At 47.3% G+C, this 22708-nt stretch overlaps 1 protein-coding gene across 2 annotated transcripts in view; it reads left to right on the top strand.

The window, feature by feature from the left end:
- Positions 1–17555, top strand: part of DOK4 (docking protein 4) — a 60487-nt gene extending 42932 nt beyond the window's left edge. The window contains exons 3-9 of one of the 2 annotated variants that reach the window (XM_063312937.1): positions 1389–1496; positions 2882–2996; positions 3135–3254; positions 3940–4129; positions 10751–10889; positions 12920–13043; positions 16447–17555. In XM_063312937.1, the coding sequence (XP_063169007.1) occupies positions 1389–1496; positions 2882–2996; positions 3135–3254; positions 3940–4129; positions 10751–10889; positions 12920–13043; positions 16447–16574 (924 nt within the window). In that variant the 3' untranslated portion in view covers positions 16575–17555. Of the gene's footprint in view, positions 1–1388; positions 1497–2881; positions 2997–3134; positions 3255–3939; positions 4130–10747; positions 10890–12919; positions 13044–16446 lie in introns of both variants that reach the window. The other variant, XM_063312936.1, reaches the window with a different exon arrangement.
- Positions 17556–22708: the final 5153 nt, after the last annotated feature.

Below are 22708 nucleotides of genomic sequence, written 5' to 3'. Positions count from 1 at the left end.
TGCTATCTATTATTATTATTATTATTATTATTATTACAATCATCTGCTTAATCATCAAAGTTCTCTGAGCAGATGACAAATTTATTTAAAACATTCAAAGGGGGAAGCAATTAAAATGCAGCTGTGTGCATAGATAGGTATTTCTTTATTGCCTTCCTCATCCATCACTTTCCCATAAAGTTTGCCTCTTTAGCTGATTAGTTTTATCTTGTAATATCATTACATTCTGTTACAGCAAGAAATGTTCAGTTAGGGGTCAGTCATAGAAAGCCTAATATGGGGAGAAAGGATGGATGTAAAAATGGTGCGCTTAAGTCTCCTGCACTTAAGTCTCCAGAAAATATCCTTGCTAAGATCTAGAATTTCTAAGCCACATGGCTCACATCTTTGGCCTGTACATAGTCCTGTGTGTGTATGTATGTATGTATTTATCAAATTTGTCACCGCCCATCTCCTCTCACCAGAGGGACTCTGGGTGGTTTCCAACAAGATAATCAATAAAACAATAAATACACAATGAAATCACAATATACAAAAGTGCACCATATAAAAACAATTACAAATAACAGATAAATATAAATAGAGTTCAGATGGCTGTGATCTAATTCGGTATCAACCCTAGGTGTCCATTACTAGACACCACGACACCACCACCTTATTGCAATGGGTAATTTGCGTCAGTTGCACCATGGCATTTGATGCAGGTATGTGAGTCCCATTGGTTGCATGTGGATGTCATGATGCACGTGTCATCACTGGGCACACAGACATTCCCTGTCCTGGTCTGTGCCATCAGTTAGGTTTCTCTGTGCTTTTGGAGACTTGGCCCTGACTTAGACATCCCAATTCTGTTTGTTCTGATATGGTATGGAATGAGGTAGACCAGCTTAGAGTCATCAGAGGGCAAGAGACCGGCTAGCCATGGAAATCAAGGGCAGTCCAGTGAATGGTTAACATCTAGAAAAGCCTTCCCTTAAGCTAGTGCATCTTATGAAGGGCATTGTCACCCAACACTTCTGGAGGGCATTAGATTGCTAGAAAGTCTACCAGGTTCCCCAGACTCTGGGGAAGTGAATTGGAAAATGAAATGAGTACAGTTCTGCAAAATCAGGGGGGTTGGATTCACAATGCTTGAGCTACACAATCTCGTGCGTAAAAGCACAGTTGCTGTGTCTGGCAAGTGGGGGCGTTGGAACTGAAGCTCCTGACTGCTTGAGAATCTCCGTGGATGTGGGGAATACAAACATGTTCCTGGAGGCGGTTCCAAGGGTGTCCACAGGGGTGTTTCCAGCTCTACAAGATGGCGGGTGCAGCGTTGCCTCCTTGAGCTTTACCTGGTTCATATAAAGAGATCCTCATCCTCCCTCCCCTTTCTCTCTCTGACTCAGATTTACCGGCGCTGCTGGCTGGTGTTCCGGAAATCTTCCAGCAAAGGTCCCCAGAGGCTGGAGAAGTACCCAGATGAGAAGTCAGTGTGCTTACGGGGGTGCCCAAAGGTGAGGTCTCCCCAACTTCCTTGGTCTAGAGCAGCCATTCCCAACATCCTTCCGGATGTCTTGGGACTACACCTCTCAGAATTCCTCACCAGCAGTATAGTCCAAACACATCTGGAAGGCTCCAGGTTGGGGAACCTTGATGGAGGATATCAGGGTGTGCCCCTGCGCCTTCCTGAGAGCGGTGGGAGCAGGCAGGCCCCTTCCCAGAGCCAATTTGCAATTTGCCTGCTCCAATTCAGCATCTTTTCCTAGTTCGGTGACATTCTCATTACCATTAAATGCTTCCCCGGGGCACCATTGTGGTTCATGTGACAGTGCTGGCTGGAAAAACATATTTGCCCAAGGGAACCATCATGGCAAAAATAACCTTGTTTATGTGTTAGAGGGAGTGGTCCTTTCATAATATCCCTTCTTGCTGCTGGTGTGTTCTGGCTTCTTCAGTGACTTCCAAAGCTTCTGCCCCATGGTCTTGGCCACCTGCCTTTGACGCAAGCTCTGTGCCCCCCAGCCCGTTCTAGTGCCCTCAAGTTCCTAGAAAACGGAGCTAGGTCTGTAGTCCTGCCCCATGAGCATGGAGACTTGCCCCCAGACAAATCAAAGTCCCTTCTGGCCAAAATGGCACCAGGCGCATTTGACCCAAGACGATCCTCGGTGGTTAGGTAAAGTTGTTCCCGGTGACTTTGAGAACAAAATACCAGCAAGTGGTTTGGCACTGCCTTCTTCTGGGACTTCTTTTCACATTCTGGCGTCCCAGCCTGCTCTCCCATCCAAGTACTAAGTGCATCCAACCACCGCCTAGCTTCTGAAAATCATCCAAGTTCAACTAGATGCTTACTCCCTCGCTGGGCCATGACTAGTCGCCTGAAATAATTGTCCATTTTCTGACCTCACTCAAATTCTAAAACTGGAATAGCTGGAAAATAAAGAAATCTAGCTCCAGCGGCTTATCCCAGCAAAATTGCCTGTTTTGCCCAGTGTCCACCATCCCTCTTCTACCCGTGCCTCTTGGATGTCCTTGGATAATGGTCCAAGAAGCTAAGGAGAACTAAGGTGTTTTTCCTTTCCTCTGTGCTGGAACAGAAGTCATAATGGCCACTTTCTCCAAATATCATCCTCCAGGTTTCTTGCAACTCTACCTAGGTCAGTGTTTCTCAACCTCGGCAACATTCAGATGGGTGGACTTCAACTCCCAGAATTCCCCAGCCAGCTATGCTGGGAGTTGAAGTCCACACATCTGAAAGTTGCCGAGGTTGAGAAACACTGACCAATGGAGTTGCAGTCCTAACACAGCTGGGGGGGGCCGAGTTCAGGCAGGCAGTTGCAGAGCTTGCTGGGAGGTGCCTCGGAAGAAGGAGCTTCCATGTGGAATCTGGCTTCCCCTCCAGGTCACTGAGATCAGCAACGTGAAATGCATCACAAGGCTGCCCAAGGAGACCAAACGGCAAGCTGTGGCCATCATATTCATGGACGACTCCGCTCGGACATTCACCTGTGAATCCGGTAGGAGGCTGCTGCTATAAGCGGTGGGATTTCTGGTGGCCTTGGAGTGACAAAGCTGGATGCGACTGGGCGGGGTTGTGTTGAATAACAATCAGCCCGAATGCCTTTTGCCGACAAAGGGTGGTTTTAATCTTGCAGAGCTGGAAGCCGAGGAATGGTACAAAACGCTGTCCGTCGAATGCCTGGGGGCACGGCTCAACGACATCAGCCTTGGCGAGCCAGATCTGCTGGCGCCTGGAGTTCAGTGTGAGCAAACTGGTAAGGCAGGTGCTGTTCCTTGGCCAGTCTGAACCCAGGGGAAGAACCTGAGGACACGGGCCATGTGCCTTCAGACCCACTGTCACCAAACTGAAATTTTCAATGTGCTACCTAGAAGGGGAATATTATATGAGGAGTGGAGCAACCATATTCATGGCATTTAATATCATTTTGGTTAAACTGAAATGAAATGTGATGTTTGCTTTGACACACCTAAAGGTTTCTTGGGTCGCAGGCCTCCCTCCCTGCCTCCCTGCCTCCCTTTTGGAGGGCCATCCCTGCTGTGCTCCAGGAAGACCAAAGGTGGCCCTCATCCTAAAAGATCCATGTGCCCCTGCCTCGGAAAGAAAAAGGAGGGCAGGCAAACTGGAGAAGCTACAAACTGCTTTTAAAAAGGCACAGGAAAAAACGGTGTTGGGAGCATTTTGGAAATGATGCTGGGCAGTGAACATCCACAAAAGCATGGGGCCAGATCAGGATGTGGGCCTTGACTAAGACATCTTTGTAGCCAGGAAGCAAAGACAGTGAAAGGGATTGAAATTAAGGTACAACTAATTTAAGCCCCAAGCATGGAGTCTGGGAAACAAGAGGGGAGGGGATTTTGTGGTTTCTAGGTCAAGGGCTGGGTGGGAGACAGATTAAGGAGAGTTGGAGATCCTGAACCATTTTTGCATCTCCTTCACAGACCGGTTTAATGTCTTCCTCCTGCCCTGCCCCAACCTGGATATCTATGGCGAATGCAAGTTGCAGATCACCCATGAAAACATTTACCTCTGGGATATGCACAATCCCCGTGCCAAGCTCGTTTCCTGGCCCTTGTGTTCCCTGCGCCGCTACGGACGAGATGCCACGCGGTTCACCTTTGAAGCCGGCCGGTATGTGTCTACCTGTCTACTCTTGGGGGGCTTGGCATCTGTGCAGCAGACCTTCTTTTGGCCCAGAAGGCTAAAGAAGTTAGCATGTTCTGAACCTGAATTAAAATGCCTATTTCCAAGTCCTACATACTGGATATAACACAGAAGATCTGTAGGTGATTTTGAAGCAATCCCTCTCTTGGCTCAGCCTATTTCACAGGGTTGCTTTGAGACTATAAAGGATGGGTGGAAAAAAATAGCACTGACTTTTGCTTCTTAGGAGAAAGATGTAAATGGATATAAGGTAGGCAAGCAATAGGCCAAGCTATAAATATTCTGGACTGTTCTGCATGAATTTACTTATTTCCATTAGTGTTGTTGCTGAATATTACTGATTATATGGGGAACAAATCTTCATCAGCCTGAGGGCCTCTAATTTACAAATTCTGACTCAGTTGGTGCCATTTTACTTCCTCCTTTCCTGAAGTTCACCTTCTGGAGCTAATGATTTATGGAGAAGGCAAAGACGGTGCCGGAGGTCCTTGTTTGACCTGAACATCTTACCAACTGAAACTTCATGGTTGTGTCTGGAGTACCTGAGTCCATACTCATTACCTAGATACCCTGGGAAAATAGAGTTCTCAGAGATCATTGCTTTGGGAAAATCCCATTTGTCAAATGTTTGAACCTAATGAAGGACAACAGCACCCTCAAGGAAAAGTCAAGATGTGGAGATCTTGGTGCTCTCTGAGCTTGGTTGTTTGCTTGCAGACGTTTCATGACCCAACTAGGTAACATCAACAGTGCTACCTACATCTCTTTATATATTCATTTTTTTATTTGTTTATTTAATTAATTAATTTTTATCCTGCCTTTATTATTTTTATAAATAACTCAAAGCGGCAAACATACCTAATACTCCTTCCTCCTCCTATTTTCCCCACAACAACCTTGTGAGGTGAGTTGGGCTGAGAGAGAATGACTGGCCCAAGGTCACCCAGCCGGCTTTCATTCCTCAGGTGGGACTAGAACTCACAGACTCCTGGTTTCTAGCCCAGCACCTTAACCACTAGACCAAACTGGCTCTAGCACTGATGATGATATCTAGTTGGGTCATGAAATGTCTGCAAGCCAACCACCAAGCTCAGAGAGCACCAAGGACTCCACAGTTCAACCCTGAGCTACAGATATTCTCTCATATTGGTAAAAGTCAAGATGGTGGTGGCAGCAGGATGATCAAAGTGCTGCCCCTTTGCATGTGCATGTAACACTGACACACATACAAAAGGGGAGGGCTTCAATTGCACTGTTGTGACCACCATCTTGAAATTTTTGACCCCAATCTCTGGACCTGCTGGCCTAGGAACAGGTCTTGACCCTCCTCAACTTGCCTTCGCTTGTTACTGCTGTAGAAAGGGCAAAGGGAAGAGCAGAGGTGGAAGGAAATGGACAGCAAAGGAAGCTGGGAGATGGTTGAAGTCTACCACCGAAGTCTTTAGAAAAGTTGGTGAAAAATAAGCCCAGAGTTTGAATTTAAAGACATATAAAGACATTTTGATGATCTGGCTTTAGTTCCATTCTTGTTATAACCCTGTCAGTTGAGCACAAAACAGGAATGAAATGGGGTATGGCTAGGAAGGAGAAGGAAAACAGTCAATGATGGTTTTGTCTCATTCACAAGGAGATCCTTGCTTCTCCTATCTTTCCAAACAAACAATTTACTTGTCTTGAGCCCAGCTTTAGTTTAGCTTTCAGTTTTGCCCCTCCCTCCATGTTTAGAGTAGGCAGCAGACGTTTTATTTTGTGAAGCACTTCTTGGATCCATCAGTTGCGTAACATTTCATTAAGAAAAATAACGAAAAGAAATTATTGAAAGGCTGCTCATGGAGAGGAGGCCAAGTGGGCTCTTGAGGTCACAGGCTCAAAGCAATACATGCTGAATTCAACTGGTTTTGTTGAAAACCGGCAGAACTTGGGTTTGGTCTCTAGAAAAACAGAAAGTTAACACTTGGTGCTACAAAATCAGTTGTGTTGGTTCACAGTAAAAAATGAGAGCCAGTTTGGTCTGGTGGTTAAGGCGCTGGGCTAGAAACTAGGAGTCTGAGAGTTCTAGTCCCGCCTCAAGGCCTGAAAGCTGGCTGGGTGACCTTGGGCCAGTCCCTCTCTCAGCCCAAGAGCCAACCAGGCGTGGTAGGAGAGTTCTAGTCCCGCCTTGGGCACGAAAGCCGGCTGGGTGACCTTGGGCCAGTCCCTCTCTCAGCCCAAGAGCCAATCAGGTGTGGTAGGAGAGTTCTAGTCCCGCCTTGGGCACGAAAGCCGGCTGGGTGACCTTGGGCCAGTCCCTCTCTCTCAGCCCAAGAGCCAATCAGGTGTGGTAGGAGAGTTCTAGTCCCGCCTTAGGCATGAAAGCCGGCTGGGTGACCTTGGGCCAGTCCCTCTCTCTCAGCCCAACTCGGTGCAATGCAGACTAGCCTCCTCATGGTGCACCCCAGGCAATGTGACTTGTCACGGCTAAATAGTCTACACATCCGGCTGCTGGACCTCACAAGGATTTCCCAGCAAGAAAAAAGCAGCATGAACACCGAACTGCTATGCCATATGATTAAAAAAAAACAGTAAAAAATATGCCAGTCCTTGCCCAGAGCTTCTAGAGCAATTGTGTGGATGGATCGCCAGGGCCTTTCCATCCCGCTGAGTGGAAGTACACTCCACCATCCTTGAATTGGCCAAAACCTTCACCACCATGAAATTTCCAGCCCCCCACCCCTCTCCTGTCTCTGTTCCCAGGCACCACTGTCCCTGACTTCCCCCCCAAGGTACAGGTAGTCCTTGACTTACGACCACATTAGGGACCATAACATTTGTTGTTAAACAGTGCAGTCTTTGAGCGAGGCATCAGTTGATCACACCAAATTTTGATTATGTGACCATGGGGACGCTGCAAAGGGCTAGGACCGGTCATAAGTCACTTTTTCCAGCACCGTCGTAACTTTGAACAGTCACTAAACAAATGGTTGTTCAGTCAAGGACTACCTGTATCAGGTGGCCCATCCGATCTGACAAACCTTGATGCTACCCTTGGATGATGTTGGAATAAAGGAGAAAAGTTTACTTAACACTGACACAGTAAGGACAACTGAAGCCAATCCAGGGGTGTCCTCGTGATGCAAGGATGAAGGGGGCAGAACTTACATCATTTTATCCTTTGCCCGCATTATCCCTTGCTCCCTACGGGTACCCCTGGGCTGGATGAGCCCACCCGCATGGGGGATACGGCAGAAACCACGGCCAGGACACATTGGCTGTGGTTAGGGGCAAGCTGTCCCTGAGCGGATAGTTAGGTGCAGAAGACCTCCCTGTGCTTCTCATGCACAAATAGAGAATTGTTTGCTGTACCATACTTGGTTTATTTCAGGGTTTTCAGTCTCATCCATATGAAGCCAAAACCCCATTTCCATGACCTTTCAGCCTTCTTTTATAGGCCCGCATTGCTAGATTTTGCAAATTGATTTAGATCAGTGTTTCTCAACCTCGGCAACTTTAAGATGTGTGGGCTTCAACTCCCAGAATTCCCCAGCCAGCATGGCTGGCTGGGGAATTCTGGGAGGTGAAGCCCACACATCTTAAAGTTGCCGAGGTTGAGAAACACTGGTTTAGATCATCCCAGTCTGCACCTATGAGTGACTCCTCCGGCTAATTGCAGCCTACAAAAGAAAGAAATAGGATATTTCCCTTTTATTTAGCCTGGTTTATTATACCATGATTAGAGGAATTTTTCCAGTGTCACCACACCCTGCTCTGGGGTGGTGGAGCTCTGTTCTAACAAAAAAGTTGTTTGTTGTGCTGGCAGGGAAAGCAAAGGAATAACCCTTCTGCCAGAGGTAGAAACCTCCAAGGGAAAGGCAGATTCCATTTCCCTCCTCCTTTGCTGTTGAGGGAGGGTTCCAGATCTTTAGAGGACAAGTCTGTGATCCGTTTAAGAGCTTATTCATGTGCGTTGTAGATCAGTTGCAGCCTTCTCAGATAGGCCACTCTAGGCTGAGCATAACTCAATTTAACTGTCTGTTCCAATGTTACTGCTGGTCAAATCTGGCCCAAACCACAGTTTGCAAAGAAAGTTAGGAGAAGATTTGCAACCTGCTTTTAGTTCTGTGATTTAAAAAGTCCTGGCACAATCATGCTGATTAATCTACTGTAGCTAGCTTTGAAGCTATGTGCCAGGCTTGAGGGGTCATAATGTGGGGGGCGGACAGGCTAAGCCTGCAAGGGACTTCTGCTCTCCTGACCCACCTGCATCTGGATCACACACCCCATGATTGTGAATGCTGGTTTCCAGTTGGTGTGTCAAGGCTCGCAAAGAGTGAGTTAACTCCCACACTGACTGGAGCAGGCAATGAATACATGGTGGAGTTGGAATATTTCTCTAAAATCAAACCATTCAATCATCAAAACCCAAAATCAAAACTTCATTTTTTCCGTTACAAGCAAATAGTCCCAAATGCGGCTTCCAGATAGAAGCGAATCCAGTTACAGTGTTTTCTCTTATCAGTGCTGACAGTTTAGCCATTTGCGCCAGTTCCATCAATTTAATCATCCAGTCCTCCATTGAAGGGATTTGTGCACCCTTCCATCTTTGAGCATATAAGGGTCTTGCTGCTGTTATCATATAAGAACAGAGTTCCATGTCTGGTATTGCTGTTCATTATTGTAAGATCCTTTGGTCCTGGAAAACGTCAACATGGATCTGAGCAGAGTATCTTTTTATTCAGGGGGTGGGGTCAAAAAAGTCAAGATGGCAGCCATGAACCACCCCTTTTTTCTGTGTGGGACATGCAACGTACAAACAGGCAGGTCTGTGGCTTAGTGAATGTGCATCACACAGATACCTGTAAAATTCTATTAATGAATTGAAAGCAAATGTCAAATATACATCCACAGGTCTAGCTTGTAGAAAGAAGCAGAAACTTGTTTAACTACGTTTTCTAAATATGCCGTGGTTGACTGGGTTCACACAGCCTGCTAAGCCATAAACCATGGTTTACAAATCAAAAGAGTTTGGTTCCTACAGCACACTAAGTGTAAACCCAACAAACCACTTTGTGGCTTAACACAGTGAGTAAAACTCAGCCAGTGGTTGAGTCCTAAATAAAAACTAAACCGCAGGGGTGGGGAGGTGGGGAATGGCGTCAGAATCAGTCGGGTAGCAGGCGCAATGTCGTGATGCAGCTCCAACCCCTTTCGAAGGGTGGGACTTGCCTTGCAGTGTTTCACATGTACTTACACCCATGGATGTCCCTGATAAATCAGAACCTAAATCAAGGGGGAAAAATGAAGCTGGTCACCTTCATTTGGGGATGGCACAAACTGGGGTCCTAATGGTTTTGTCCTCAATAAACCATTTCAAAAAGTGCTGAGTGGCATTTGGCCACCCACTTAAGCAGCACCACCAGGGATTCATGCTGTCATCCGTGAGTGACAGGCAGGGGCCACCATCAGGTTAATGGGCATGCTAAGGGCATGCTAGCTTGTAGGTGCGCAAGGCCATCTTGCTCCAGGCGAGACGCCAGAGCCAAACACACTTTAAAACTCAAGTAGAAACACAACCCTTTGCACCACCCTGATACCTGCTGAGCTAGTCGCTTCCATACCGCCAGCAGCAATCGGAGGTCTTGAAGTGTGTTAGAGCACCAGCTATCAATTCCCTCTGCTAGCAAGTGGCGCAAGAAGTGAAGCAATTCTGCTGGAATTGTGTGGCTGGTTTCACCCAACACTAGGCTAAAAAGGGGTTAGGTAATACCGATTCAGTGTATTGTGGCGCTGCTCAGCCACTGTCTTTGCATGTTGCATGACCTGGGCCTTTGCCGCAAGCCATCATCTGGTTTCATTTCAGCATAGCATGTTGTACACATGGGCCTTGTGTGTTCATCAAGGTCTATGGCAGTGCTTCTCAACCGTGGCAACTTTAAGATGTCTGGACTTCAACTCCCAGAATTCCCCAGCCAGCATCACTGGTTAGGGAGTTCTGGGAGTTGAAGTCCACACATGTTAAAGTTGCCAAGGTTGAGGAACACAGTCTACAACGTACTGTTGAAATTTGATAGAAACATAGCCTGGGGTCATAGTCTACAGTCCTCCCTTCAAGATCAAATCAACTGCATCTGAAGGGCCTTGTTGATGGTCTGGCTCTGTCTATTATCTCAGAGAAAGGCTGGAGAATGGAGGAAGCATCTCATCCTGGAAGCAGCATAAAGTCATCTCCAACTCCAAAGGAGAAGGGAATCCAAGGGAACAGAATACCAGCCTGCTATCCAGGAAGTTTGACAGCAAATCGTAAATTGATTTTAGCCTGTAAGCCAGGGTTTCTCAACCTTGGCAACTTTAAGAGGTGCGGACTTCAACTTCCCAGAATTCCCATGCTGGCTGGGAATTCTGTGAGTTGAAGTCTGCACCTCTTAAAGTTGCCAAGGTTGAGAAACACTGGTCTATGGTGAACTGTGTTATGTGAATCCAACCTATGTATTTTGGGAGAAAGGACAGGGAGCACATGAGCCGAACATGAGTCCATGCACCCAGAGGGGGGATAACATGCCCTTTTGCTGCAATCTCCTCCTTGACCTGTTGATACTTCTTGTTGCTTAGCAGGATGTGTGATGCAGGTGAAGGGCTGTACACCTTTCAGACCCAGGAGGGTGAGCAGATCTACCAGAGAGTGCACAGCGCCACCTTGGCCATTGCTGAGCAGCACAAACGTGTCCTGATGGAGATGGAGAAGAACGTCAGAGTGAGTGTTGCTCACTAGAGGGGGATGCAGACCCTTTTATGCTTTTGAGCCATTCCTGCTAGGTATCCTCCAAATGTGTCAGGATAACCAGAAGCCCCTGCTGGCTTTGTGAAGTGGCCAAGCTGTAGAAGGTTCTGCTTTAGAGATGGGAAGTCACAGTCTGGAAATCACCCATCGCTTGCAAAACTGAGCTGTATAAATGGAGCCTGCAACCCACAGAGAAGTGGAAAAGGAGGGTTCAGTCCTGGGACGGAGGTTGATCCTTGTGGCCCTTTAAAGCATCAGGGAAATGCTAAGTGTTATTAGGGAGCCAGTTGGAGTACTGGTGAAGGTACCGGGCTAGGAACTGGGAGACCGTGAGTTCTAGTCCTGCCATAGGCACAAAGCCAGCTGAGTGACCTTGGGCCAGTCCCTTTCTCTCAGCCCTAGGAAGGGGGCAATGGCACAAACCACTTCCAAAAATCTTGTCCAGGCAGTCTCCGAGAATCAGACATAATTGAACAAATTAAAAAAAAAAAGTGGCCAAGGACCTGTTTGGTGTTTGGGGAGGAAGAATGGAGTTAAGGGGGGAAGTCGGTGCCTTAACTCCACCCCAGAGCAAAAACTAAAAAATGGAACACTTTGGAGCTGTGCGCAGCCCTCGACCCTAGATTAAGGCACTATGACAACTAACCCCCTTCATTATCTGAAGCCCTGTCTTTTATCAGGAGCATACCAGAATTGTCCACGTTAGTGGAGTCTTTGTTATCTCTCTGTACCCTGACTGCTCACCTCATCATTCCTAACACCCACTTGAAAAGTCTTCCAAAACACAGATTGTAGCAGGAGTACCAGATGCATACCTCTTTTCCCTAGCCCAGGATCTGCAAACCACAATTACTGTTGTAAAACAAGAATTCTGCAGAGGTAGCCTGCATAGTTAAAGCAATGGTGTTCCCAGTAGTTAAAGCAATGGTGTTCCCCGTAGTAACATATGGCTGCGAGAGCTGGACCATAAGGAAGGCTGAGAGAAGGAAGATCGATGCTTTGGAACTGTGGTGTTGGAGGAAAATTCTGAGAGTGCCTTGGACTGCAAGAAGGTCAAACCAGTCCATCCTCCAGGAAATAAAGCCAGACTGCTCACTTGAGGGAATGATATTAAAGGCAAAACTGAAATACTTTGGCCACATAATGAGAAGGCAGGACACCATGGAGCAGATGCTGATGCTGGGGAGAGTGGAGGGCAAAAGGAAGAGGGGCTGACCAAGGGCATGACGGATGACATTCTAGAGGTGACGGACTCGTCCCTGGGGGAGCTGGGGGTGGTGACGACCGACAGGAAGCTGTGGCGTGGGCTGGTCCATGAAGTCACGAGGAGTTGGAAGCGACTAAACGAATAAACAACAAAGCCTACTCTGGGTCATATAACTTGGATGGGTGATAGACCTGCTGTCCACCAACCTGGTCTGATCTTGTGTCTCCCAGCTTGGGTGTTGATACAAAATTAGAAGGTGCCATGCTTGCTTCCTTTTTAGATGGATTCTTTCAAAATGGGAGATGAAAACCAGAAACCCATGTGGCAAATGGGGAGGAAGGCAGCTTCATGAGATTGGATGGGGTGGCATCAATGTAGCTTCCTGGAGACCAGTGATTTTCAAACTTGGTAACTTTGAGGTATGTGGACTTCTCTCTGGCTGGGAATTCTGGGAGTTGAAGTCCACACATCTCAAAGTTGCCAAGTTTGAAAAACACTGCTGTAGGCCATGTAAGATAGCAAAGCCTTTTGACTGCTGGATACGGTTGGGAGGAGAGGGAATGAAGGAGGTATAGCTGTTGTGATTATTTTAATTAAATTAATTAATAAAGTGCCCCCTTTATGACAGATAAACAGAGATTAATAAGGCTCCTTCAGGACAACTCTGACTAAGCAACTACGGAAGTACTTTGGCATAAGATTCTCTTCCCAATGGCACGCAGTCCTTCTCTTGGGTGACCCACCATCCACCACTCAGATTTTGACAGCTAAGATCCTTCTCCTCCTCCTTTTCCAGTTGCTGAACAAGGGGACAGAGCATTACTCCTATCCCTGCACGCCCACCACCATGTTGCCACGCAGCGCTTACTGGCATCACATTACCGGCTCACAGAACATTGCTGAGTCTTCCAGCTACGGGGGTGAGTTTGCCTCTTGTTCCATTCTGTTTCCCATGCAAGAATGTTTTCCTGCTGTTGACCTCCTCCTTTTCACCTTCAAAAGAAAACTCAAGATCCGGCTGCTGCTGGTGGCCCTCCGCTGAATGGGGCCAAGAAAGCCGTGGCACTCTCTTGTTTGCCCTCCCAGCGTTTCCCAAGGTGCCCAGAAAACGTTTCAATGAAGCCTGGAGGTTCTGATTTTTAAATGGGAGGGGCTGATGCAACTGTACCTATAAAAGTACTTTGAAAGCCAGAGGCAGCATTTACTCTGCTATTTGCCCACCCTTGCATCCTTTAGTACACTGCTAAATATAAGCAAGCTGAGAGGACAGCTCTAATTTAATGCAACATTGAGATGATATTCTGAAGTCAATCATTCTGCATATGGTATTCCGTTGGCACATTAATATACAGGGGTTCAGTCCAAACAGAGCTAAGCACTTTTAAGGCCTATTGATTTCCAGAGCACATCCTTCCATTTTGCCTCTGGAGCTAAGAAAGAGATGCTCAACTTTGGCTGGATCCTGTCCAGTGAATCCATTTGTTTGGAATGCTCCTTTACAAGTAGTTCTCTATCTTGTTGATGGATTCCTTTGTTGCAAGCATCTGTGATATTCTCTCTGATAGCTTCCTTAATCTAAAATTCCCAAGGGGAATTGCATATATATTTGTAATATTCACATGTAATAGCCAAGAATCAAAGGTTGCCTATGATTGATAATAGTTGATAGTGGTGGTAATAAAGCTGTTATCTAATGATTCACGACAGCAATGGGAGCAATCAGTTTTACATATAACTTAAATTAAACAGTGAAGTCTCCTTGAACATGAGCTTTTTGGTGACTTCATGGACATCCAGGTCTTCTTCTTGGCTGCAGCATGGACGCGATTTGCCTTTAACCTCTTCTGGGACTTCTTCCAACTTTTCAGTCTAGCTTCCACCTCTCAGATTTGTTGGTGGTATCCCATCTACACCTTAAGCAGGAATAACCCTACCTAGCTTTCCAATCCAGATGAGGCTGATCGGGTGCTATCACCTGCTGAGACATAATTTAAATGCCTAATTTTAATTCTACTTAGAAGAGTCCTGTAAGGTAGGAGATATTCTTATGCATATTTAGATCTGGGGGAGAGGGGCTTACCGAGAACCTTTCAGGAATTTCATGACGCTCCATTAACCTCGCTGCCCTAGTCAAACCTGTCCTTTAACCTTTGAACCTGAACCTCGTCAAATCTGTCCATTAATCTTTGGACCTGAACCAGTCACCACAAATATGTCAACACAGTCTGCAGGAGGAAGATCTGGAGAACTTGGCACCTTCTGTTTGTTGGCCCTTGTTTGCTGCATGGGTGGCAAGGTGGCCCTCCGGAGACTCCGTTTGTAAATAAGAGCAGAAAGCAATGCAACAGCAGGTAATGCATCTGACAAGGCAAACCAATGCAGCAGTGTTTCTCAGCCGTGGCGACTTCAAGACGCATGGACTTCAACTCCCAGAATTCCCCAGCTGGCCATGCTGGCTGGAGAATTCTGGGAGTCGAAGTCCATGCGTCTTAAAGTTGCCAAGGTTGAGAAACACTGCAGTACAGTATTGGCAGTCCGTGGTTCAGCACCAGGGAGCCAGGATCAGGGTGAGGAACCAAAACAAGTTCACTAACATCGTTTAAGCCGTGGTCTGCTGCAGACAAAAGGCTTCAGGACTCTGTCCTGTATGGCTCCACCCAGGCTCAGCTCCTACTCTGAAACAGAAGTGGACCGTCCATTTGCTGTTAAGACCTGGGACAATCTTTTGGAGACTGCATGGTGTGGGTGAGGCTGACGCAATGGGAACTGATGGCTTTTACCAGGACCTGAACAGCTTTCTTGCAGAGGGCGTTTGAGATTAGCTGGAAGACGAGAGGTTGTCCTCGTGTTTTAAAAGTTGAGGACACTTCTGAGTTGAGCTCCACCCCTGTTGACATGATCATGTCCATATCATTCTCCTGACAACTCTACGTGGTTGGCATCTTCTTGCAGGGTGTTTTCTCCCACTTCTCCACAAGCGGTGGCGTTTTTTGGTAATGTTCCATCCAAATACTTAACTAGGCCCAATCCTGGTTAGTTTCAGAGCTCAAAGTCAATCAAGTGCTGTGACTGCTAACATGGCAATTCAGAAGAGTTGCTCTTAAGCCAGAGGTCACCCATGAGCAGACAAATTTCTTCCACGTTCTTCCTTGTAATCTAGCTTTTCTTTTTTATTCTCTTTTCTTATTTTTGTACCTCAACTCTCTGGTTTTGCTTCATCAGGCCTTTGGGCTCCTGGAGCTTCAGTGACACTGGAGCTATGTGCTCACCCACACATCCTTTAGGAATTATTTTAGGGCCCTTCCCTTGTGAGCCATGGGCTGGAGGCATTCTTGATTCCTCTGCAGAGGACAGCTTATCCAGAGGACTCCCAGTATTGGGGGAGAGGGGTAAATATGCTGAACTTACAAGAGACCCACCTGTGGAGTCCTTACTCCGCCTTTGAGAACAGAAGTGACTGCTGAATCTGTTCAACACTTTGTCTACACATCCATTTTCCAAGAACAGACAGACAGATGATTATGGGAAGCTTCTAAAGAGCATCTGGAGGGAAAGGGCTTCTCCCCACCATCAGTTTCCCAAAACCTGGTTGTAAGCAGTAGGCTGCTCCAGATGTGGAGCAGGTGTGTATGTAGGGTGGCATAAAAAAAGATGGCAGCCACATTGGTGCAATCGAAGCTCCGCCCTTTTTAAACTTGTGTCACACACGCCACACACACACACACAAGGGAATGCATTTTGATTTTGCTTGCATCTTATTGCATCATACTGATTGCATCATCATGGCCGCCCCTGATACGGAGGTTCCATTTACTTGTCATTGCTACCAGCCACCGATAGATAACTTCAGGTGCAATCTTTTTTTCTTTCAGAAATAGGTAGTCCTTGACTTACAACCACAACTGGGACTGCTATTTCCATTGTAAGTCTTTGCGGTCGTAAGTTGAGTCACCATATGACCGGACCCAATTTTACAACTGCTTTTATGGTGGTGGTTGTTAAGCGAATCCAACTTCCCCAATGGACGTTTTTTGCTAGAAACTGGCAAAAAAGGTCACAAACCGTGATCACATGACCGCAGGATGCTGCAAAGTGAGCCGGTTGCCAAGTGCCAAATTGCAATCATGTGACCATGGGGGAGGTATGATGGTCATAAGTGCGAGTACAGGTCATAAAGCACTTTTTTCAAGGCCATCATAACTTTGAGCTGTCATTAAACAAATGGTCATAAGTCGAGGACTACCTGGAAGCATAGCCTCGAAGCTTCTTCTCGTTACCTTAACCCAGGCCTTGAACCAGACAAAATCTCTTTTCTGCCCACAGGTGACACATACCCTGGTCCCCAGGCCAGCTCAGAGACTGACCTCTTGAACCGTTTAATCCTACTGAAGCCAAATGCTTCTAAGAATGGGAAAAGTGACAGCAAAGACCCCAACTCGGCTACCCAGTGAGGCGGCTCAATCCCGAGAGAGGAAGGCTGTTGGGATGCCAACCTGAGCCAAGAAACCGAGGATTTTTCTCCTGCTCCAGCCCAGGGACAACATTTTGCTGCAGGGAAACAGAGCAGGCTTTGCACCAGGGTGGCTCCACCGAGAATGTTCTAGATCCAGGAGCTGTGGACGGTCCGGCCAACAAGCCCTGCGAGGCCCAGGATGCGGGCAGGCGTCCAGATCTATGGGAAAGGACTAGCTATATATTATTACAACTATTTTCAATATATCATATTGTTTATGCATATCCTATATATCAAGAGAGGGTTCTCACATGAATGCACATCTCTTCGCCATCCAGGCAAGAATTTTAAACGGTTGGAGGGAGGGCTCGATCCGGGGGGTGCCTTCCTTCCTTTCCCACGGGTGGCACCTTGGGCAGGGCAGAAGGAAGCCTTCCCACATCACAGCTGGGAGCCGAAGGATGGATGGGATGGGGGGGCTGGACTGTAAGAGGGGCTGCCGGCTCTGGCTTCCAGGAGTAAGTTGGCATTCAGATCAGCTGGGCAGCCCCCATCCTTAGCAGATCCTTGCTGCAGACACAAACCAGATCTTTCGGAGGCCAAAAATAAGCCTGTCCATGGCACAGCAACCCTTTGGGGTTGAGCAGAAGGCCAGAATAACTGACAAAAGACCCCCTAGGGTATGTTTGCAATTTTGCTGCCTGCCCTTCTCTGAAACGCAGCTTTCGCGCCAACGCATCCTCACCGACCCTTCAGCTGGCCCCGGAGAAGCCAGCTTCCCCTCCAGGCTGTGACGGGAGCCTGAGATTCCTTCCCGCTGTGCTCTCTCCATGGGGCTGCCGGCTCAGGGCAGGCGGGCACGGAGGCCTTTGTGGAGCGGTTCCATTTCCTGTGCTCGAGAGCTGTCCCTTGGGGATAGCTGGTGACGGATTGTTAGCCGCCAGGGGTGGGCAGGGCGACCTTCCCTTTCCAATGAGGGTGCTGCTCGGTAGATCTGCTCCCACAGGCCACAGACCCAGGCCGTTCCCCAAGGGAGGAGACCCTGGCTGGGTTCACCCCAGACACTATCTGGTTTGGGCTTAGCATGTGGCATGAACCTGGCCACCGTGGTTTGCCAAGCGGGGCTTATAGCTTAGCGTGTGAACTCGCCCCTTGTGGCTTAACCCACCAACCATGGTTAAAGCCAGCCACTGCCTCAGCACAACGTAGGAGCCAGTTACTGTGAATGGGGATGGAGGGAGACCTTTGGGGTGGCTTCTTAGCAGAGGGTCATTGGAAGACTTCTCGTTACATTCCAGCTGGAAAGTTCTGCCTCTCCTCAAGTCCATCTCCTACCTCAACCCCCAACAGAGCACCCCAAGGCCAGGCCAAGCTTCCCAGCCAGGGCTTGTGCTGACGGCCCCCTCCTTTCTCCATCCTCAAGGCCAAACAAGCTGTGGGCCCACCGGTCAGTCCCACCACCCTTCATCTGACTGGCAGGAGACAATCAATTGCTTGCAAGACCGTCGCTCCCTGAAGGCCCCCTGCTCCAACCCCCTGCTTCTTCCTCTCTTCTGGACAGTGCTAAAGGGTTGCCCACTTTTAGGCTGGCACCTTGACAGTGGCTTGATCTTCATGGAGGGAGCCGCCTTTCAAGGCTTTGAAGGACGCCGTTGAATGAGGTCCGCACTGGCCTTCTCGAAGGCTCTCCTGGGAACACAGCCCAGTCTTCTCCCCACAGCCCCACCCCCGTTTCCCGGTACAGTGAGTCATGGCAGTCGTCCCCCAGCTGGTGCCCTCCAGGTGTACTGCTCCAAATCCCATAATCACTCGCCAGCCCTGCCAAGGGACAATGTGATCTGAAGCCCCGGTATATTTGGAGACCACCAGCTGGCGAAGGGCCATCCTGGCGAAACGCTTCCACGGAGCACCTGGATTTCCTATGCTGAACTTTTTTTAAAACAAAAAAGGCAATTGGTTTTCTAGTTTTACTATTTATTGAATAACTTAGAAGGGCTATCTTTTTATAGTCGTACAATCGGTAGTGTTGTTTTTGTGTTCTTTACTTTGTTCCTTTCTTTTTCTCACTCAATAATGCTGGAGATACTTACCCTCTCTTGCGCTCTGTATGTGTAAATAACCGTGTTTTGGATCCTGTGTGTAAGTGAGGGAAGAGGGACGTTTCCGAGCTGATCTGGAACAGAGGAAACAGTGGGATGGACGGAGGGGACCAGCAGATCTCTGGGCTCAGCTCCAGGTCCAGCTGAAGACTATTTTAGCACCAATGTTTGGGGAGGGCAAAGAGACCACAGACTGCGGGATTCAAGAGCTGCAGCGAATGCATCCTAACCTTTTGTAACTGGTGATTTTTCCCAGAATTCCTTTGCTCTTCTTCCCAAGACCATCTGCAAAAACAAAACACAATTCTGAGCCTGAGATTAAATTAGCCACAGCATCGCCACTGCCTCATAGTTTCCTGTTACGATTTCTTTTGGGGGGGAGGCAGATTTGTGGCCGCAAACTTGGCGCCTGCGGTTCAAGACTGGAGGTGGGCAGGGATTGTCTTTGCAACGCTTCTGGTTTCAACTGTTACGGTCTACTCTGGCATTCAGAATTGATAAGGCTAAAGCTGTTTCTCAACCTCAGCGACTTTTAAGATGTGTGGACTTCACCTCTCAGATCTCCCCAGCATGCATGTGTGGACTTCAACTCCCAGAATTCCTCAGCATGCATGCTGGCTGGGGAATTCTGGGAGTTGAAGTCCACACATCTTAAAGTCAATGAGCTTGAGAAACACTGGGTTAAGGAAATGCGAAGAATTGATTTATGCAGATCCTCTTTCAATCTCTGTCTCTTCTGCCAAAGCTCTCATCTTTGTATACTGTGTTCTGCTTTATTAGTACCGCACCGGTTGGGATGAGCAATTCCCAGGAGGTTGCATGCTGTTGGGTGCAGGTGTTTGGGAATATGCTTTCAAACCATCACACTTTGTTTTCCCTGTCAAAGGTCATATTTTTCTTGGTGGGGGTAGGGTGTTTGGTGGCTTTTTTTACAATTTTTCTCAGGCTATATCCACTGTCCTGGTTATACTGTCTCCTCAACCTTGGCATCCTCTCACTTTTTAGCATTTCATGGCAGAACGAGATTAGTTCTGGCTTCCTAAGAACCCCTTTCCAAAAATCTGTCGCAGGGAGATGGGGGACCAGCAGTTTTGAGTGTCCCTGGCATGCAATATATGCAGTGCCAGTTCTTTCAAGAACTAGCCATGGTTTACACCTGCAACTGTGGGAAGAGGTTCCATCATGAGGCAGGTTTGAACAGGATGCAGCGTCTCAGACTGAGCTACGAGAGAGCCATGGCTGTGATTTACCAATGGGAGAAAACTACCCTGCAGGTACAAAATTAGAAAAGGCAGGGCCATCTACCTCCTGAATCATCTTCAGAACCTTGTTGAAAAGGCCTGGTAGAAATGGATTGAATAAATGCAAATAAAACCTATTTTAATGATGGTTTAGACCCAACCTCCTAAGAATTTATTCTATTTCCATCATGGCCACTTTTGAAGGCTTACAAGAAATAGTGACTTACTGTAGATTAAAAAAAACATTGAAACCTATGGGATGTGATTAACTTTCTCATGGATTTGAGTCGTCTACTCTTAATTATGACTGACTCTGTATCCAACTCTGTGCTGTACAACATGTTTAACCCTAAAACTGGGTTAACAAACCACAGTACTTGTGCTGAACATGCTATGCCCAGAAAACTATGGGATGGCTTGATTGCCTGCTTCCCTGCAATGTGAGTGGCTGGAATCTCACAACGTGCTGGATCACAAACCACCCAACTGATTTTAGTCTAGTCTAGAGAGGTTTGCATATCCAGCCAAGGGATCCCAAGCAGGTCTGCCAGGTGTAATAAAAGTAAATAGAAATAAAAAGAAGAAATGCAGGTGTCACGTGGCTGTCCCCCGTTTCCGTGTAGATCAGTGTTTGTCAACCGTGGCAACTTTAAGATGTCTGGACTTCAACTCCCACAATTCCCCAGCATGCTGGCTGGGGAATTGTGGGAGTTGAAGTCCAGACATCTTAAAGTTGCCAAGGTTGAGAAACTCTGATGTAGGTGCTGGGCAAAGTAGTCAATTTGCAATGCCATCTGAGGCTGTTATTTTGTCTCTATTGGCTGTATTCACACAGTGCCCTTTACCTGGATACCGATTTAGCCCTTTTGAGAGATTCACACTATTCACCCACATCCTAAGCATTAAAAAAAAAATACATATCCCTAGCTAGCAGTTTTGCTACCCTTTCAGGGTGAACAACCGTATGGAAAGCACAGAACATGAGTAAGGAATGGTAAACAAAGGTGTGACATAAAGAAGTATAGTTAAATCCAGTGCACTCCAACAATATTCGCTATACTTCATGCATTTCCACCCATGCACACCCATCCTCACTTCCACAATTGTACATTTAATTGTACTTGCAGACTTGCAAGATTGATGTCAGCCTTCCCAGGTAGACCAGACAGGAAACATGACCAGGTGAGCTAATTCTACTTTATTGTAAAGCTACATTGACAGAATCTTGCAAGTCTGAAAATAACAGTTCTCCCTGCCATCTCCTTTACAGACCAAGAACTTAAGGAGGGTCCCTCCTGAGCCTTTTGCTCCACCCACTATCCAGCTGCAGGCTAAGCTGTCTCTTAACTGACTGTTCCCTAAGCCAGTGTTCCTGAACCATGACAGCTTACAAATGTGCGGACTTCAAACTCCCAGAATTCCCCAGCCAACAATGCTGGCTGGGGAATTCTGGGAGTTGACATCCACACATCTGAAAGTTGTTAAGGTTCAGGAACACTGCCCTAGGCAGCGTCTCTTGGCCCAGTCTCCCAAGGTCTTTCCCACATACCATTACAGAGATAAGGACAATCATCCTCCAGCACCTGTTTTACCCCCTGCCAATGGGAAAGGCAAGGCATCTAATCCAGATTAGCAATTTGCTAGTACTGAAAGGGAAAGTGGAGTCATTTCCCCAGTCAGGTCATACTATGAATGCAATATAGCATCAAGTTGGCACAAAGGCTGAAACAGGCAGATGCTTGGACAGGAACTAATGGAGATAAGATGGCCTAGGATTATCTGATGCACAGGTGGGCTTTGCCAAAAACAATGCTTGGGTTGCTTTTGGATTTTTTTTTTTATGGAACTGCTGAGTCAATAAATAATCATTATCACTATTCCCATCTGACCATTTGTAAATCCACATGAGCTGCAGGGGAAAGAAGTCTGCCAGTTGCTTAAAGTCAACCTGCAAGAGGTTCTAAAGGAGACAATTGGGGTACTAGTATCTCCAATTTCTAAATCAAGGATGGAGAAGAGTTTTGGAGATGACTTGACAATCAGAAGAGGCCAGAGCCAAACCAACACTGGCTGGAGTCAGAGAGAGAGGCAAGCTTTGTTCTCTCTGGCTGGGTTGACTCAACTTGCTTTACAAGGGTGAGGTTGAGCAAAGAGCTGAGCCTGGCATCACGTTCTTCCTCTCAGCTTCACTGCATCAGTATACTTGGCTTCCGCTGTTGCCATGCCATATGCCCAGGTAGGAAACCTCCAGATATTAAGGAAATGCATGGAACATGGAAAGACCTGCAGCAAAATTCCAAAGGTCTTAACCTTTAATAACAGGACAATAGGGGAATTAGCAGGCTTCCCTTTGTTGGCTAAGTCAAAGTCAACGCTAGATAGCCATTTGGATTCCAGCACCGATGAAGTTGGACTGGATGGCCTCAGTGGCTTCTTTCAACTCTACGATCCTCTCATTTCCAACATCTCAAACCACTGGGATGTTGGGTAGGACTGGTGGAAAGTGGGATCTGGGAGCAAGTATGAGATCAGAGTTTTCTCAGTCCTGCCTTGCATCCAACCACCTGGGAAATAACAGCAGTCTGGTTCCTGGACTTCAGCCCATCAGGACTCATCTTTTGAGAACTTCAGTGCCAAGAAACTGCAGAAAACCATCCCATCACACATGAACTTGCACAACATGTTGAGCCAGGATAGAATCCTGGCAGCAGCATTCACCCTTTTTTTGGGGGGGGGGGATGAGGCTTAGCACATGGCATAAACCTAACTTGTTCATTGGTGATGATTTAATG

The sequence above is a fragment of the Candoia aspera genome, chromosome 11 (genome assembly GCF_035149785.1).
Source record: "Candoia aspera isolate rCanAsp1 chromosome 11, rCanAsp1.hap2, whole genome shotgun sequence".
NCBI classification, from domain to species: Eukaryota; Metazoa; Chordata; class Lepidosauria; order Squamata; family Boidae; genus Candoia; species Candoia aspera.
Note: the sequence above shows the minus strand (reverse complement) of the source record. Positions and strands in the feature narration are given on the sequence as shown.